Source organism: Triticum urartu, chromosome 2A (assembly GCF_056163025.1).
Source record: "Triticum urartu cultivar PI428250 chromosome 2A, HENAU_Tu73, whole genome shotgun sequence".
In the NCBI taxonomy this organism is placed as follows: domain Eukaryota; kingdom Viridiplantae; phylum Streptophyta; class Magnoliopsida; order Poales; family Poaceae; genus Triticum; species Triticum urartu.
Genome location: NC_141874.1, coordinates 124,324,920 through 124,343,621, shown reverse-complemented (window position 1 = coordinate 124,343,621; position 18,702 = coordinate 124,324,920). Strand labels below are relative to the sequence as shown.

The window sequence follows — 18,702 nt, the reverse complement described above, 5'->3', positions numbered from 1 at the left end:
TCAAACAACATGATCCAAACATGGTATGCTATGCGGGATGCGACATGTGATGCATATGCAAGATTTGACAAGGAATGAATGAACCTGGCCTCAACCTGGAAATCCAAGTGTGCCACTGGAAAGGTGAGGTGATTTCGGTTGAAATCGATATAAAGAACACCAGAATCGGAGACACGGTTTGGAAATGGCAAGCAAAACAAATATGGCACCGGTCTGCGATATACAACAAGTAACCATCTAAATGCAACAAGACAAACATGCTGCAGCACCCAGACATGGCAACAAAATACATGGCAGGGATCCACTCATAATGCTTAACAAAAGATGAACACTGAGCTACGGCCAATTCATCCATTAACAGGTTCAAACAAGCATGGAAAAAATGCAATTGGTAAACAGATTTCAGACTTTGTGAAATTAACCCTTGTCTGGAATTTCAGATCAGGTAGCACACTTTGGAGCATGAAAACTAGATGCTACAGGAACTTAACATGGCAATGCAAGGCATGAGATGGAGCTACTCAAAGATCTTAACAAAAGTCTCTTAGTGACCTTGAGCCAAAAGGGATCAGAAAATACATTTGCAAGCATGTGAACATGGCAAAAACATAATCAGATCACAGACTTAGAGAAAAACTGGAGCATGCAAATCAGATATCACGTAGGCATGTTTACGGGCTCGATGCAATCACTACAGAGGATGTCATGACAATATAAGCATACACCCATCAATAATACACACTATACAAGCTATACATGGCAAGAACAATAACATAGCATGCACGGATCAACTACAACATCCTCGGCTAAATCGCTAACAAGTAGACAATCTGCCCAGATTCACGAAATAGCAAAAGTAGAGCTCGATTGACTCAAGCTAGGGTGCTCCATAATTGCAAACAAAGACATGGATGGATAGAGCACTACAATATTAACAAATCATCCTTACCAATCATCCTCAAAAGAGGCACGGATCACTAGGAAACAACATGAACATATGGCATATTGATAAAAACAGATCAAGGACATAGTGGAATTTCTATGTCCCTTAAATCAGCATTAACGAATGCACCACTTTGCAAGATTGTGCTAGTCACCACACACATCACAAAAATACATGGATGTCACCTATGTAAAGATGGCAAAGCATATAACAAAACTCATGAAGAGCTCAGGGGCATATCATGCACACAATAATCATGGCAAAAATGACAAATAGCTATTTGGTGCAGCAGATCTGACAATTAACTCAAATAGCACTCTTCCAACAGCATTTCAGGCATCAAGATGAACTCAAATGAAAATGATGCAATGAGAAGAAATGATGTGCTCTCTGAGGCGAACATTTTGATATGCTATACGCCCAAAACGGATTTACGGATGCGGAGATATAACAGGTCAAAGTATGCAAAATAATCTGGGACTTAGGGAAAAAAGGTCAACCCCTAGGGTTTCCAGATCCAGATCTGAGGCGCGGAAACCGAGGACCACCGAGGTCGGCGCCGGAGTTTGATGGGGAGGCTGCCGGAGTTGTACTTGCCGTGGAGGAGGAGGGGGCCGGCCGGATCTCCACCGGCGACGAGGTGGACGGCGGAGGCAGGGGTCTGCGCCGGCGGAAGACGGCGAGGCGAGGCGGATGGCGGCCGGACACGACGGGGCGGCGAGGTCGCCGCAGTAGGCGGCGCGGTGGCCGGAGTTGGCCGGCCTCGAGCAAGGCGGCGGCGGGACGCTCGGGCGCGGGGCGGCTCGGGCCGCGGGGGCCTGCCCTGGGCCGCGCGGGCCGGCGCGGTGGGAGATGGCGGCGGCGAGTGTCGGTGTGACACGTGGCGGCGGCGGCGCGGGTTGGACGTGTCCGGCCCGGCGAATTTTGTCCGGCGGCGGCGGATGGAGTGGATCTAGGGTTTTTGGGAGAGGGGAACCGAGAATTTCATAGGGGGGGGTGTATTTATAGGCATAGAGGGAGCTAGGAGTGTCCAAATGAGGTGCGGTTTTCGGCCACGCGATCGTGGTCGAATGCTCTAGATGATGGAGAGGGATTTGGTGGGTTTTGGGCAAAATTGGAAGGGTGTTGGGCTGCAACACACACGAGGCCTTCTCGGTCCCTCAGTTAACCATTGGAGCATCAAACGAAGTCCAAATGGTATGAAACTTGACAGGCGGTCTACCGGTAGTAAACCAACGCCGCTTGGCAAGTGTCGGTCCAATCCGAAAATGTTTAATCCCCACAAACGAAAGAAAGGTAGAAATGACCACCGGAGGAGAACGGAGCGCCGGAATGCAAAACGGACAACGGTGAAAATGCTCGGATGCATGAGATGAACACGTATGCAAATGCAATGCACATGATGACATGATATGAGATGCATGACAACGACAACAACACACAGAGACAAAAAACCCGAACCCAAGAAAATGAAATAACTTAACGCCGGAAATGGCAAGAGTTGGATTACATATTGGGTAAATCATATCCGGGGTGTTACAACACTCCACCACTACGAAAGGATCTCGTCCCGAGATCTAGGACTGGAAGAACACCGGGTACTCAGAACGGAGGTGATCCTCGCGTTCCCAGGTGGCTTCACGGTCAGAATGGTGTGACCACTTGACTTTGAGGAATTTGATTGACTTATTGCGAGTCTTGCGTTCAGTCTCTTCAAGAATAGCAACGGGGTGCTCACGATAACAGAGATCTTCTTGGAGATCAATGTCTTCAAAGTTGACGGTGCGGTCAGGAGTCTTGAAGCACTTGCGGAGATGAGAGACATGGAACACGTCATGCACATTTGCAAAGTTTGAAGGAAGCTCGAGTTGATAGGCGAGATCGCCTCTCTTGCTGATGATCTTGAAAGGACCCACGTATCTAGGGGCAAGCTTCCCTTTGATACCGAAGCGACGAGTACCTTTCATTGGAGAGACGCGGAGGTAAACATGATCTCCGATCTCGAAAGCCAAATCATGGTGCTTACTATCATAGTAGCTCTTATGGCGCGATTGCGCTGCTTCGAGGTTATCTCGAATGACTTTGCACATTTCCTCTGCCTCTGTGATTAAGTCATTTCCCAGAAGTTGACGTTCACCGGTTTCAGACCAGTTGAGAGGGGTACGGCACTTCCTGCCATACAGAATTTCGAATGGGGCCTTTCCCGAACTTGCTTGAAAACTGTTGTTGTAGGAGAATTCGGCATATGGAAGACAATCTTCCCACTTCATGCCGAAGGAGATCACACAAGCCCTGAGCATATCTTCAAGAATCTGATTAACATGCTCGACTTGACCGCTAGTTTGAGGATGGAAAGCTGTGCTGAAGCGGATGTTGGTGCCCATGGCCTTCTGAAAAGAATCCCAAAACTTGGAGGTAAAGATGCTACCATGGTCTGAAGAGATCACCCGAGGAATACCGTGCAGCGAGACAATCCAAGAGGTATAGAGCTCCGCCAATTGAGCTGCAGTGATTGACTCTTTGATAGGCAGAAAGTGGGCCACTTTAGTGAGTTTGTCGATGACAACGAATATAGCATCATTGCCATGCTTGGACTTTGGAAACCCAATCACGAAGTCCATCTCAATGTGGTCAAACTTCCATTCTGGAATGGCAAGAGGTTGGAGGAGACCAGCTGGCCTTTGGTGTTCTTCCTTCACTCTTCTGCAGACATCACACTCATTCACAAACTGAGCAATCTCGCGCTTCATTCGAGTCCACCAATGAGCCTGCTTGAGGTCCTGATACATCTTTGTGCTCCCAGGGTGGATGGAGAGGAGTGAATTGTGAGCCTCGTTCATGATAACCTTACGAAGATCACCCTTGGGCACAACAATACGATCCTCGAAGAAGAGAGTATCCTTGTCATCAAGGCGGTAGCACTTGTACTTGGGTTGACTCTTGGCAATCCCAATCTTCACCTTCTTCACCATAGCATCAAGAAGATGAGCCTCGCGAATCTGGTATTCCAAGGTAGGAGAGACTTGAAGGTTGGCGAGGAAACCTTGGGGAACAACTTGCAGATTAAGTTTGCGGAAAGCTTCACAAAGCTCGGGTTGGTAAGGCTTGAGAATCAGACTGTTGCAGTAAGCCTTCCTGCTTAAAGCGTCAGCAATCACATTGGCCTTGCCTAGAGTATACTCGATACTCGGATTATACTCTTGAATCATTTCGACCCAACGAGTCTGCCTGAGGTTGAGATTAGGCTGAGTGAAGATGTACTTGAGACTCTTGTGGTCAGTGAAGATGTCCACTTTTCTTCCCAATAAGAGATGTCTCCAAGTCAAAAGAGCATGCACAACTGCCGCCAACTCGAGGTCATGAGTGGGGTAGTTCTTCTCGTTGGGCTTCAACTGGCGAGAGGTATAAGCCACAACTTTCTTCTCTTGCATCAACACTGCACCAAGACCTTGGAGAGAGGCATCGCAGAAGACCTCGAACGGTTTGGATTCATCAGGAGGAGTCAGAACTGGAGAAATGACCAATTCTTCTTTCAAAGTGTTGAAAGCAATGTCACACTCCGGAGACCAAACGTACTTGACGTGCTTCTGGAGAAGATTTGAGAGAGGCTTCGCGATCTTTGAAAAGTTCTCAACGAACCTTCGACAGTAGCTTGCGAGACCGAGGAAGCTACGGAGTTGCTTCACATTCTGAGGTGGTTCCCAATTCACAATTGCAGACACCTTCTCAGGATTCACTGCAATGCCCTTGGCAGAGATGATATGTCCAAGATAAAGAACCTCATCAAGCCAAAACTCGCACTTTGAGAACTTGGCGTAGAACTGATGTTCCCTGAGCTTATCAAGCACCAAACGCAAGTGCTTGGCATGATCTTCCTTGTTCTTCGAAAAGACCAGAATGTCGTCGAGATAGACCAAAACGAAGTCATTTGTGTAGGCGTTGAAGATGAAGTTCATCATGCGAGAGAAAGTCGGAGGAGCTTTGACGAGGCCAAAAGACATGACAGTGTATTCATATGAACCATAGCTTGTCCAGAAAGCCGTCTTGGGAATATCTTGCTCACGGATTCGAATCTGGTGATAACCCATACGGAGATCAAGCTTGGAGAATACTTGGGCACCTTTGAGTTGTTCAAACAGCTCATTGATGTTGGGAAGTGGGTACTTGTTCTTGATAGTCTTCTTGTTCAATGGACGGTAGTCAACACAAAGTCGGTCCGTTCCATCCTTCTTCTTCACAAAAAGAACTCCACAACCCCACGGAGAGGAACTAGGTCGGATGAGACCCATTCGCTCTTGAATATCGAGTCGCTCCTTCAGCTCCTTCAACTCTTCAGGTCCGAGCTTGTAAGGACGCTTGCAAACAGGTTCCGTGCCAGGCTCAAGATCGATGACGAATTCAACTGGCCGGTGTGGAGGCATTCCTGGAAGCTCTTCTGGAAAGACGTCTTGATATTCGCAAACGACTGGAATTTGAGAGATGGCATCCAGTTCACCCTTCTCATTGAGAGAAAATAGACGGATGGTATTATCCCGAGCGGCAAAGACAATTACATCCTCAGACGAATGAGTCAATTGAATCTGCCTGGCTGCACAATCAAGGTGAGCCTTGTGCTTAGAAAGCCAATCCATCCCAAGAATAAGATCAATATCCGAGTTACCAAGGACCATTGGAGAAGCCAGGAACTTGAAATCACCCATCATGATAGAAATATCCGGAATCTCGTGGTTAGCAAGCAAACATTTACCCGGAGAGACAACTGCTAACGGTTTATGCATAACTTGGGAAGTCAACTCATGCTTAGATGCAAAAGGTTTTGAGATGAAACAATGTGATGCACCAGTGTCAAAAAGAACTTTTGCAGGAACATCGTTAACAGGAAGGTTACCCATGATGACATCTGATGAGTCCTCTGCCTGAGCTGCATTCATCAAGTTGACCTTGGCGTGCTTGGGGTTATGCTTGACCATAGCTGTACTCGCCGATCTCACAGGAGGAGGAGGAGGGAGACGCCTCTGGTTGAAGCATTTGTTGGCATAGTGACCCTTCTGTTGGCACTTGTTGCACGTGACCTCTGAAAGCGGACGGTGATACGGGGCACTCGATCTTGGAGCTTGAGACGAAGTCTTGTTCTAAAAGCCAGGGTTGGGTGGGTGGGAAGATCCACTGCCACCTTTGCTATTTTGATACGGCTGACGGAACGAAGGAGGAGGAAGCCAATACTTCTGCTGCTTGGCCACTTGAGTAGAGGAAGAAGGAGTAGCATCTCTGACTCGCTTCTTGGAAGCATCACACTTCAATTGAGCAGCCTCTTGCTTCAATGCCATGTTGTAGAACTCATCGTACCTCAAGGGCTCAAAGAGAACAAGAGCTAGCTGGATTTCTTCTCTGAGACCACCCCTGAACTGGTATATCATGCTCTTCTCGTCAGGAACGTCCTGCTTAGCAAAGCGGGCGAGCTTCTGAAACAACTTGTTGTAGTCATAGACAGACAAAGAGCCTTGCTTCAGGTTGCGGAATTCCTCACACTTGCTTTCAACCACGCTCTGAGGAATATGATGAGCTTTGAAGTCTTGATGGAGTTCATCCCAGGTAATCACACGGCCTCCTCTGGAATCTTTGTACTGCTGAAACCATTCTGCAGCTTGGTCTTTGAGTTGGAAGGAAGCGAACTTGACAAAGTCCTCAGGCCTGACGTTACTGCACTCGAAATGCTTGCATAAATCCACGAGCCAATCGTCAGCATCAGTTGCCTCAACACAATTGCTGAAGGTCTTTGTCTGGTTAGCAAGGAACAGGTTGAGTGTAGCAAAGTGATTCTGATTGTTGCCCTGGTTGCCTTGGTTGCCTTGGTTCGCTTGATTGCGCTCTTGAAGAATTTGCATGATCAACCGCGTGTTTGCATTGGTCGCAGCCATCACAACTTGCCATGCCTCCGGAGGAGGGGGAGGTGGTGGTGGATCCTGATTCTGATTCTGATTGCTGCTCTTAGCGGGAGCCATCCCGAAGAGGGTGACATCCGTTAGCACATTAACAGATAAAATGAAGCTGAATCAAGCGGGATGAAATTGCAACATATAGTCTTCACATCCGAACATAAGAACGAATGCATTCCACTTGAAATGGTCACATATCCATAAATTGAGAAGCCACTTAGAATTTAGGTAGAGGAATAAATCAACAAGGTACGGAGCAAGAATGAATACTCGGTAAGAAATCCCAATCTCAAACCAAATATCCATGGAAGAAAAGCTAGAGCTACAAGAATTCCCACCTATGAAACTCCCGAACCTTTCTGGTTATGCAATCAGGTGTTGGGGATACAGGGGAAGCATAATATCTCACCCAAATCTAGCAAATCCTACATCCAGCTGTATCCATCCTTCAACACATAACCGAGAAAACTTCGGAAACCATCTACCTCAACCTTCGAAAAGCATCCGTTATACAAGTTATGGCAATACTCCCGAACTCCCGCCCCAGTACTGGGTGGCGTCGAGGTTATCTCACCAACAACCGCATAAAAGAGATTTTCGATGTCAGCGTACTAAACTCAGGTATTCCAGAACTGCAACGATAAAATTGTGACGTCAACACCTCGGAGCTCAACTCCCCGGGACACTGCCACAACCCCTAAATGACAGGAGGCACCAAGAACAATGTTCTCTTCACAAAACCATCGGAACGATTCCAAGATACCCGCGTGATCCTAATTTTTTTTTTGTGAAATTTGAGAAGAGAAGAGTCAAAACTCTACGTCAGGATGCCTTACCAGAGCGATGAGGAGACTAGGGAGTAAAAAGAATTCCTAAACTCTCCGATATATAATTCCTAAATCACTCAAAACATTTTTCTAGACTCAACAACGGCTGCTTAAAACGATCAAGCAGTGGGGGCTCCTAAGGTCGGGGAAGGCTCTGATTACCAACTTGTAACGCCCTCGATGCGGCTATATTTCCTACGTATCGAAGCACGACTTAGAGGCATAACCTCATTGAAAGCAATGTCGCAAGTAAGGCAATCTTCACAACATCCCATGTAATATAAATAATAAAAGGGGAAGGTACATAGTTGGCTTACACTCGCCACGTCAATCAAAGTACATAAATAGCATTACATCATCCAATCACTCATGGCCCGACTACGGTGCCAAAATAAGAGATCAACCCAACATGCGACACGGTCCCGATCGCCCCAACTGGGCACCACTACTGATCATCAGGGAAAGACACATAGTAACGGCGTGAGTCCTCGTCGAACTCCCACTTGAGCTCAAGCGCGTCATCTGGAACGGAGTCATCAGGGCCTGCATCTGGTTTGGAAGTAATCTGTGAGCCACAGGGACTCAACAATCTCACACCCTCGCGATCAAGACTATTTAAGCTTATAGGTAAGGCAAGGTAATATGTGGAGCTGCAGCAAGCGACTAGCATATATGGTGGCTAACCTGTTCGCAATAGAGAGCGAGAAGAGAAGGCAAAACGTGAACGAATAACTAGAGAACAACCTGCGGCAAGCATTACTCCAACACCGTGTTCACTTCCCGGACTCTGCCGAGAAGAGACCATCGCGGTAACTCACACAGTTGATTCATTTTAATTAAGTTAAGGTTCAAGTTATCTACAATCGGACATTAACAAATTCCCATCTGCCCATAACCGCGGGCACAACTTTCAAAAGTTCAAATCCCTGTAGGGGGTCCCAACTTAGCCCATGACAAGTTCTCACGGTCAACGAAGGATATTCCTTCTAGCGGGAAGACCCGATCAGACTCGGAATCCCGGTTACAAGACATTTCGACAAGTTAAAACAAATCCAGCAACACTGCCCGAATGTGCTGACAAATCCCGATAGGAGCTGCACATATCTCGTTCTCAGGGCACACTCAGATTATCCAAACTTCCGGTAGGCCAGCCCAGAGTTGCCCCTGGTGGCCACCGGCGGCTGACGAGGTGGACCAACACTCAGAGGAGCACTGGCCCGGGGGGGGGGGTTTAAATAAGATGACCTTTGGGCTCCGGAAACCCAGGGGAAAAAGAGGCTAGGTGGCAAATGGTAAAACCAAGGTTGGGCATTGTTGGAAAAGCTTTATTCAAGGCGAACTGTCAAGGGGTTCCCATTATCACCCAACCGCGTAAGGAACGCAAAATCCGGGAACATAACACCGATATGACGGAAAACTAGGGCGGCAAGAGTGGAACAAAACACTAGGCAAAAGGCCGAGCCTTCCACCCTTTACCAAGTATATAGATGCATTAAGATAACAAGGCAATATAATGATATCCCAACAAGAGAAATAATGTTCCAACAAGGAACGGTCTCCAATCTTCACCTGCAACTAGCAACGCTATAAGAGGGGCTGAGCAAAGCGGTAACATAGCCAATCAACGGTTTGCTAGGACATGGTGGGTTAGAGGTTTGACATGGCAATTTGGGAGGCATGATAAGCAAGTGGTAGACATCGTAGCAAAGGCATAGCAAAAGAGCGAGCATCCAGCAAAGCAAAGATAGAAGTGATTTTGAGGGTATGATCATCTTGCCTGCAAAGTTGTCAGAGTTGACTGGATCCTCGAAAACAAACTCAACGGGATCCTCGTTAGAGAACTCGTCTCCCGGCTCTACCCAAACAAGACAAACAAGCAAACGGAACACAATCAACCACGTGCAAACTCAAACAACATGATGCAAACATGGTATGCTATGCGGGATGCGACATGTGATGCATATGCAAGATTTGACAAGGAATGAATGAACCTGGACTCAACCTGGAAATCCAAGTGTTCCACTGGAAAGGTGAGGTGATTTCGGTTGAAATCGATATAAAGAACACCGGAATGGGAGACACAATTTGGAAGTGGCAAGCAAAACAAATATGGCACCAGTCTGCGATATACAGCAAGTAACCATCTAAATGCAACAAGAAAAACATGCTACAACACCCAGACATGGCAAGAAAATACATGGCAGGGATCCACTCATAATGCTTAACAAAATATGAACACTGAGCTACGACCAATTCATCCATTAACAGGTTCAAACAAGCATGGCAAAAATGCAATTGGTAAACAGATTTCAGACTTTGTGAAATTAACCCTTGTCTGGAATTTCAGATCAGGTAGCACACTTTGGAGCATGAAAACTAGATGCTACAGGAACTTAATATGGCAATGCAAGGCATGGGATGGAGCTACTCAAAGAGCTTAACAAAAGTCCCTTAGTGACCTTGAGCCAAAAGGGATCAGAAAATACATTTGCCAGCATGTGAACATGGCAAAAACATAATCAGATCACAGACTTAGAGAAAAACTAGAGCATGCAAATCAGATATCACGTAGGCATGTTTACGAGCTCGATGCACTCGCTACAGAGCATGTCATGACAATATAAGAATACACCCATCAAGAATACAGATTATACAAGCTATACATGGCAAGAAAAATAACATAGCATGCACGGGTCAACTACAACATCCTCGGCAAAATCGCTAACAAGTAGACAATCTGCCCAGATTCAGGAAATAGCAAAAGTAGAGCTCGATTGACTCAATCTAGGGTGCTCCATAATTGCAAACAAAGACATGGATGGATAGAGCACTACAATATTAACAAATCATCCTTACCAATCATCCTCAAAAGAGGCACGGATCACTAGGAAACAACATGAACATATGGCATATTGATAAAAACAGATCAAGGACATAGTGGAATTTCTATGTCCCTTAAATCAGCATTAACGAATGCACCACTTTGCAAGATTGTGCTAGTCACCACACACATCACAAAAATACATGGATGTCACCTATGTAAAGATGGCAAAGCATATAACAAAACTCATGAAGAGCTCAGGGGCATATCATGCACACAATAATCATGGCAAAAATGACAAATAGCTATTTGGTGCAGCAGATCTGACAATTAACTCAAATAGCACTCTTCCAACAGCATTTCAGGCATCAAGATGAACTCAAATGAAAATGATGCAATGAGAAGAAATGATGTGCTCTCTGAGGCGAACATTTTGATATGCTATACGCCCAAAACGGATCTACGGATGCGGAGATATAGCAGGTCAAATTATGCAAAATAATCTGGGACTTAGGGGAAAAAAGGTCAACCCCTAGGGTTTCTAGATCCAGATCTGAGGCGCGGAAACCGAGGACCGCCGGGGTCGGTGCCGGAGTTTGACGGGGAGGCCGCCGGAGTTGTACTTGCCGCGGAGGAGGAGGGGGCCGGCCGGATCTCCACCGGCGACGAGGTGGACAGCGGAGGCGGGGGTCAGCGCCGGCGGAAGACGGCGAGGCGAGGTGGGCGACGGTCGGCGTGACGGGGCAGCGAGGTCGCCGGAGTAGGCGGCACAGCGGCCGGAGTTGGCCGGCCTCGAGCAAGGCGGCGGCGGGACGCTCGGGCGCGGGGCGCGAGGCGGCTCGGGCCGCGGGGGCCTGCCCCGGGCCGCGCGGGCCGGCGCGGTGGGAGACGGCGGCGGCGAGTGGCGGTGTGACATGTGGCGGCGGCGGCGCGGGTCGGACGTGTCCGGCCTGGCGAATTTTGTCCGGCGGCGGTGGATGGAGTGGATCTAGGGTTTTTGGGAGAGGGGAACCGAGAATTTCGGAGGGGGGGTGTATTTATAGGCATAGAGGGAGCTAGGAGTGTCCAAATGAGGTGCGGTTTTCGGCCACGCGATCGTGATCGAACGCTCTAGATGATGGAGAGGGTTTTGGTGGGTTTTGGGCAAAATTGGAATGGTGTTGGGCTGCAACACACACGAGGCCTTCTCGGTCCCTCGGTTAACCGTTGGAGCATCAAACGAAGTCCAAATGGTACGAAACTTGACAGGCGGTCTACCGGTAGTAAACCAAGGCCGCTTGGAAAGTCTCGGTCCAATCCGGAAATGTTTAATCCCCACAAACGAAAGAAAGGTAGAAATGACCACCGGAGGAGAAGCGCCGGAATGCAAAACGGACAACGGGGAAAATGCTCGGATGCATGAGATGAACACGTATGCAAATGCAATGCACATGATGACATGATATGAGATGCATGACAATGACAACAACACACGGAGACAAAAAACCCGAACCTGAGAAAATAAAATAACTTAACGCCGGAAACGGCAAGAGTTGGATTACATATTGGGTAAATCATATCCGGGGTGTTACAACATGAACTATGTGCTCAAGAAGAACTTCGTAAGTGAGAGACAAAACCTACACCGGTTTGTCAGCCAGGTAAACTCCCGCATCAAAACCAGGAGGTAGACAGAGAATGATGAGACAATGGGTAACCGGGTATAGCTCTATCACCTGTCGTAAGACAAAAAATAACATGCTTACTAAAGTAAAACTTTATTAGTTAGACAAGTTTTTGCTGCGAGAAAACTAACAATTTGGTCATCATTCTTGCATGTGCAGAAGGAACAAAACACGCTGACCTTCTATGGGTTTGACACCCAGATGGCAAAGGTTTACTCACGAGCTGTGTACAGCGAGATTAGAAAAAGGCTAAAACTGAGCACACTCTTCACGGCGACAGAGACAGAAGATCCCACAAAGTACCTCGTGCGCTACAACCACCCACAAAAACTGTTTGCGTGGGCTCAGCACGCGTTCCAGGTGGTTGCAGACCCCGTGGGAGAAACATATGAGTGCGAGTGTAGGCTATGGAACCACACATGTGAGGACTAAAAAAGATGTTACATACTGTACTACTTTTTTTGCAAAGTTTTTCTTTGAATGAAATGACATAAAACATGCACCTCTTCCAAAAAATACAAGTCTTTTATGCGTGCATGTCCTGTGCATGATGCAGACAATTAAGGCTGCCATCGTTCCATAGAAATACATCCTCAGGAGATACACCAAATGCCCGAACATCCAGCCAACATTCAATAGAAATGACTTGAGGACAGTAGCGTCAAACAAGGCATCCCAATACTGCATTGAAAGCTCACTGCTGAAGCCAAGAGCAAATGGCGAGGTCATGGGTCGTCTTGGACAAGCTTGAACAAGAACTGATGCCATGCACTCTGCTGAAAATGGAGGTGTCACGGACAATGAAGCCATTGAGCAGGATATTGCTACAATGTTATCTGAGATGAACCATCTGGGAGCTGTTGACCCGTTCGACAACGAGGAAGAGGAGCAGCAGCAACCAGAGCTTGCCCATGTGCACACTCAAGAGCAGCAACATGCTCACATGCAAGATCATGAGCTTGATGGTTCTGTAGGCGAACGACATGACAATAGGACATCCTATCGGCATCAGCATGAAAGGGTGATTAAACCACCCATATTCTCAAACACAAAGGGGAGGAAGAGTAAAACGCAAGCAGCGAAAGCAGCAGCCAAAAAGCTGCCACGCCCCATCAAGCGAGTGGAATTTGGCCCAGACGGCAAACCTCTCGGGATAAGGGCATGCGGATTCTGCAACGTCGTGAGCAACCATAACTACCGCACATACCCACTCCGCACAGATGCCACTGTCAACAAGGAAACGCTGCACAAGCAGATTGGAGCCACCCAGGTTTCTACCAATGGATACAACACACGTAACAGCTAGACTTGTCGCAAGTGTGGGGGAACTGACGGGCATAATGCCCACACGTGCAAAGTGGGCAAGGAGGTCAGTGGCGCTGAACAGAAATAGGGCAAGGTGCAGAGTTCCAAAAAATCAAATGAAGACGATGAAGAAGAAGAGTTTGACGAGAATGACGACCAATCAGACGAAGACAATGAAGATGACAGTGTCGGGGACGAGGAAACAGAAACTGACGATGAAGCTGCCAAGGCTCAACCAAGAAAGGGCGCCGACAAGGCACAACATTCGGGGCCAGTTAGGAGAAGCTCAAGACTAAACAATACATAGTGGTTGTGCTGCTGCGTCAACTAAATAATAAGCTTGTAGTCTCACTTGGCTCAGCACACAATGAGGAAACATTTCAGAAACACTGTCGTTACCAAAACCTATTTAGCTTTATCGTCGATTTCTTGATCAGTACTATAGTTAAGATATAATTTGTGATTTGTGCCTGCTGGAGCAGTGACATTATTATGTAAACCATTTGATAATCCTTTTGAATGCAGTCATAAATACATTTGTACTGACGAAAACACTACTGTCGACCAGTAACTCATCAAAAAATATGTTAAGGAAAATTTAAACTCTTATAGTACATCAGCACTGATAATTCTCAGTCGTTAGTACAAAGGCGGAGTAAAACAAACACACCCGTGAACACCTCCAAAAAACATCGTTTTGAAAAAACAAAGCTATGTCTGCTTCTGCCAGTCCCAATTCAGAAAGACCATCAGTACATAAAAATAATTACCTCAAGCAAAATGCGAATATAATACATTCTGTACTGATGAAAATCTAATTTATCCGTAAAAAATACTCAGAGATTATCTTGATATAAACAATCCTTTCAAAAATACAATGTTTAAAAAATTTAGCATCACACATAGTCTCACTGGTATTTGGTAAGTTCAATTACACTTCAATCACCAGTCCAAGTACCATAGTAGAGGAGTACAGACCTCCATCATCACCAAACCCTGACATGTGCAAGTGGGATAAGCAGCCGATAAGTACAGCTTGACAAGACGAATCAGTGCGACAGTAAAATGCCACCATCACCACCCCTGAGATGTGCAAGTGGGATTTAGCAGGTCATAAGTACAGCTTGACAAGACTAGTCAGTGTAGCAGTAAAAACCATTTGACTTGGACGGTTAGTTCTTCCAGGCCACCACCCGCGCCACCCACTGAGCTGTTGCCACAAGGGACTGCAAACGGCGACCCCACGCCACTACACCCATGCCCCCGACGAACCACCTCCCACAAATCCCCGTCGACACACTATAAAAAACCCCATTCTCTTCCATCTCTCCCTCATTCCCACAAACCACCATTGCCGCTTCCAATTCCACTGCACACAAACACAAAACTTCTCTCTCACAAGCCCACAGCCACCGCGAAACGTCATCAAGGCGAGCCGTCGGACAAGAGCAGCAACCTCGTCGACGTTCACATCCTCGACGAGAAGCGCGAGTACACCACAACACTCACAGGGGTTGAGCTCCACGGCAAGGAGACACTGGAGATCGTCTGCACCAGCAAACCAGACAAGGTCGATGAGATGATCTCCAAGCTCTGGAGGAAGGCTGGCGGCAAGATTCATAGGATCATCGGCATTTGTGTGCACTACACCAGAGAAGATGAACCTCCCCATATGGGAGCAGTCCTGTAGTTGTGCGTCGATGAGCTCTGCTTGGTGTACCACATCGCAGTGGCCACAAAATGGTGACCCACCCTACTCATTTACCTTGTTTGGTTCATCTGTTTTATTAGTACTGTATCCTGAAAATTTCATCAAACTTGTTTCCCAACTAGATGTACTAGTGTGGTTTGTGAAAAGTGGATGCACTGCTGCATTTTCTCAAGTAGATGCACCAGATTACTATTTGGAAAATCTTGCGGAAGATTAATTTCTGAAGTTGATCAACTAGTGTAGTTTCTGAACTTGATCCAATAGTGTAGTTTATGTACTCGATGTATTAAAAATATGTTTCTGAACTTGATGTAGTGAAGTATTTTCTGAATTTGATCTAATGTTATTTTCATAAGAAAATAAACTAAGGAATTGGTGAAGCACTGTTTATGTGTTATCCTATTCAACAAAAGTAAACTAAACTAGTACCAAAGCAGAACATACAACATTGACTGAAACTATGTATAATCCAAAAAGAAGAATAACATGATGTACTTAATTTAATTTCAGAACTTTGTTTACTATTTTTTGAAGTACATTCATCCATTATTTATGCTACATAAACATCTACTTCATGGATTCATCACTTGTGAAACAAAACAAAAATGAATAATTCAAACATCAAAGTAATGCTAATTTTCAAAAATGTCTCTCCGCTTGCAGACCCAAGCGTCTGAACGAGTTGCTGCAGCATAAGACGTTGTTCACATTTGCCGGTTTCAGCATTGAAAGCGACAAAGAGAAGCTGAAGTTGTCCAGTTTGGAGATCAACCCCAACAAGTTCATCGACATTCAGCGCAAGTGGAGAGTTCCATACACCGGAAAAGAGTACGAATCCTTGACTGATGTTGCAGCCAGCGTCATCCACCCATTCTACAAAGGCATGAAGAAGGACATCAACACGCAGGAAGACTACAAACTGTGGGGGACCAACTCACTGCCAGAAGACCTTGTCGAGTATGCAGGAGTAGATGCATACGCCACGTACAAGGCATGGAGCATGATCGACTACATCACAGATGGTTCAGAATTTGCAAAAGAGCGGGAGGCTGCGAAATTCTACGACCACCCATATTATCCCTATGCGGGATGAAGATACATTAGAGCCTGCCTTCGTTTTACTTCCGCTTGTGCTTGCCTTTTATCTTGTTGTTTCAAATTAGTAGTTTTCTCTTGTTGGGTTGAACTAGTATGATTATGTCGTGCTTGTCATGGTTGAACAAGTTTACTTATGTCATCAAGTACAATGTTTTGCTTATCTCATTATATAAGCTTGGTAGCTTCGTATGTTCTTAATCCATCATTTTAAATTCAAAAGTAGCTTCTGAATGGAACTTTGTGGCTGCTCTAAAGTACTAGTTATGATGCAACTAATCACACAACGTTGTTCCATGCCTAGTTTCGATTCATTATTGTATAGAAAACATAACGTTGAGAACAATCAACACAATTTGAGTTTCTTAACAACGCTTCAAAAGTTGAAGCAAAAATTCTTAGTACTTCATGTAGTGTTCTCATTCATATGTACTTGCTAGAAAATTAACAAGTACTACAAACATAAAAAGTTAAGAAGCATCAGCACACGCTTATGTTGGTCGCTTGCAGATTAAGAATCACAGTACTAGTACACTTGATTGGACAGTACATACTTACTACAATAAAAAGTACATAGAAGCATCAGTCCGTAAGCGCTACTATGAATGGACTATCAATACAACTTAGTCTACATGCAAGTACATCTTAAAATTACACTTACACAAAACTGACAAGAACTAGAACAAAAAGTTTCAGTCCAAGTTACTGGTGGAGTCAAGTACTAGATTCAAACAAACAAAAAAAGAAAAAACTGACCGCCCAAGGTCAGGCGCAGGCCCTGACGCTGCTAGATACTTGAACTCGAGCCCATAGGCGAATCCCTAGTAATCCGCACAACGCAGGGCCCACCGATCAGGGCCCACAGGTCATGAGAGAGAGCGAGCGCCGTGTATAAGCACTCACGTAAGTATTCAGAGGAGTTCGACCAGTGAGCCTCGGCTGCGCTTATAAACAGGTCCGGAGCCCCCTCGACTAGCAAGGTGGGACTAAACCCAGAGCGTATGCGCACGCCGCACTGCACAGCCGCGCGGACGAGCTATATGGGCCGAAAAACGGCCCAATAGCCTGCATCGTTTACAAACACCCCACCAATAAGCCCAGTTAAACAAACCAGAGGGCGAGGCAAAGAAATATAAACTTCAAGAAAAATGTTGGAAACTGAAAATATATAAATTCAAATACTAGTTCATAGGCAATAACTTTAAATACGAAAAATATAAATATAAATAATTTTAGCTCTGCACCACGGATGATAAAAAAGGAGAAAATATGATACAAAAACAATAAACCTCTAAAAAGAAGAGAACTTAATAGCCTATCTGTTAAATGTACATAATTTAAAAAACCGAATTTAATATTACTTTCAAGTTCAACTACTAGAAGGCAAAAAATTCAAACATATAATGTTTGTCGATTATGCTAAATTTCTTATTTATATAAAATCTGACAAGTTCAACTACTAAAATGCAAATAGTTCAAAACATGTAGTGTTTGTCAATTATGCTAAATTCTTATTTATATAAATTTTGACAAGTTCAACTACTAAAATAAAGAAGTTCAAGTATATAATGTTTGTCAATTATGCTAAATTTCTTATTTATATAAATTCTGACTACTTCAACTACTAAAATGCAAGAAGTTCAAATAGAATTTATTTGTCAATTCTGCTAAATTTCTAATTTATATAAAATCAGTACACACCTCAACGAACGACCTGGTCGTCAAATAATCTCAATCCCCCAAACCACCCAAAAAACAAAAAAAACTCAGTTCAAACATACATATGACATCAGTACTAAAAAAGCAGGATCAGTCAGGCCACTCACACAACTGTAACACCAGATTTCAAAATCGCACGCTGTATGAAATTAGATTTCAGTTCACACGGCACTAAACCATAAGTGCACTAAAATGAGAATACAAAAACTATAAAGGCCTAACTTAGCTAAGTACAGAAGAAAATAAAATAAGTACCAGTTTTGAGCAACAACTCCCACGGCACTGAAAAATGTTTTGAGATAAACTAGTCTATAAGACTTCTGAGGAAAAACAATACTTAACATCCACACAGAAAAACATCACAAAGCATACGTCACCTAAACAGTCCGAAATGCCATCGTCACCACCCCTGAGACGTGCAAGTGGGATTTAGAAGGTCGTAAGTACAGCTTGACAAGACTAGTCAATGCAGCAGTAAAACCATTTGACTTGGACGGTTGCTTCTTCCAGGCCACCACCCGTGCCACCCACTGAGCGGTTGCCACAAGGGACTGCAAACGGGGACCCCCACGACCACCACACCCACGCCCCCGATGAACCGCCTCCCACACATCCCCGTCGACGCACTACAAAATAACCCATTGTCTTCCATCTCTGCCTCATTGCCAGAAACCACCATTG

At 45.5% G+C, this 18,702-nt stretch overlaps 1 protein-coding gene across 1 annotated transcript in view; it reads left to right on the top strand.

Annotated features, from left to right (window-relative positions):
• LOC147984235 (protein FAR1-RELATED SEQUENCE 5-like) overlaps positions 1–12,623 on the top strand; it is a 35,548-nt gene extending 22,925 nt beyond the window's left edge. The window contains exon 6 of the mRNA XM_087541017.1: positions 12,351–12,623. Within this exon, the coding sequence (XP_087397143.1) occupies positions 12,351–12,623 (273 nt within the window). The remainder of the gene's footprint in view (positions 1–12,350) is intronic.
• The last annotated feature ends 6,079 nt before the right edge of the window (positions 12,624–18,702 follow it).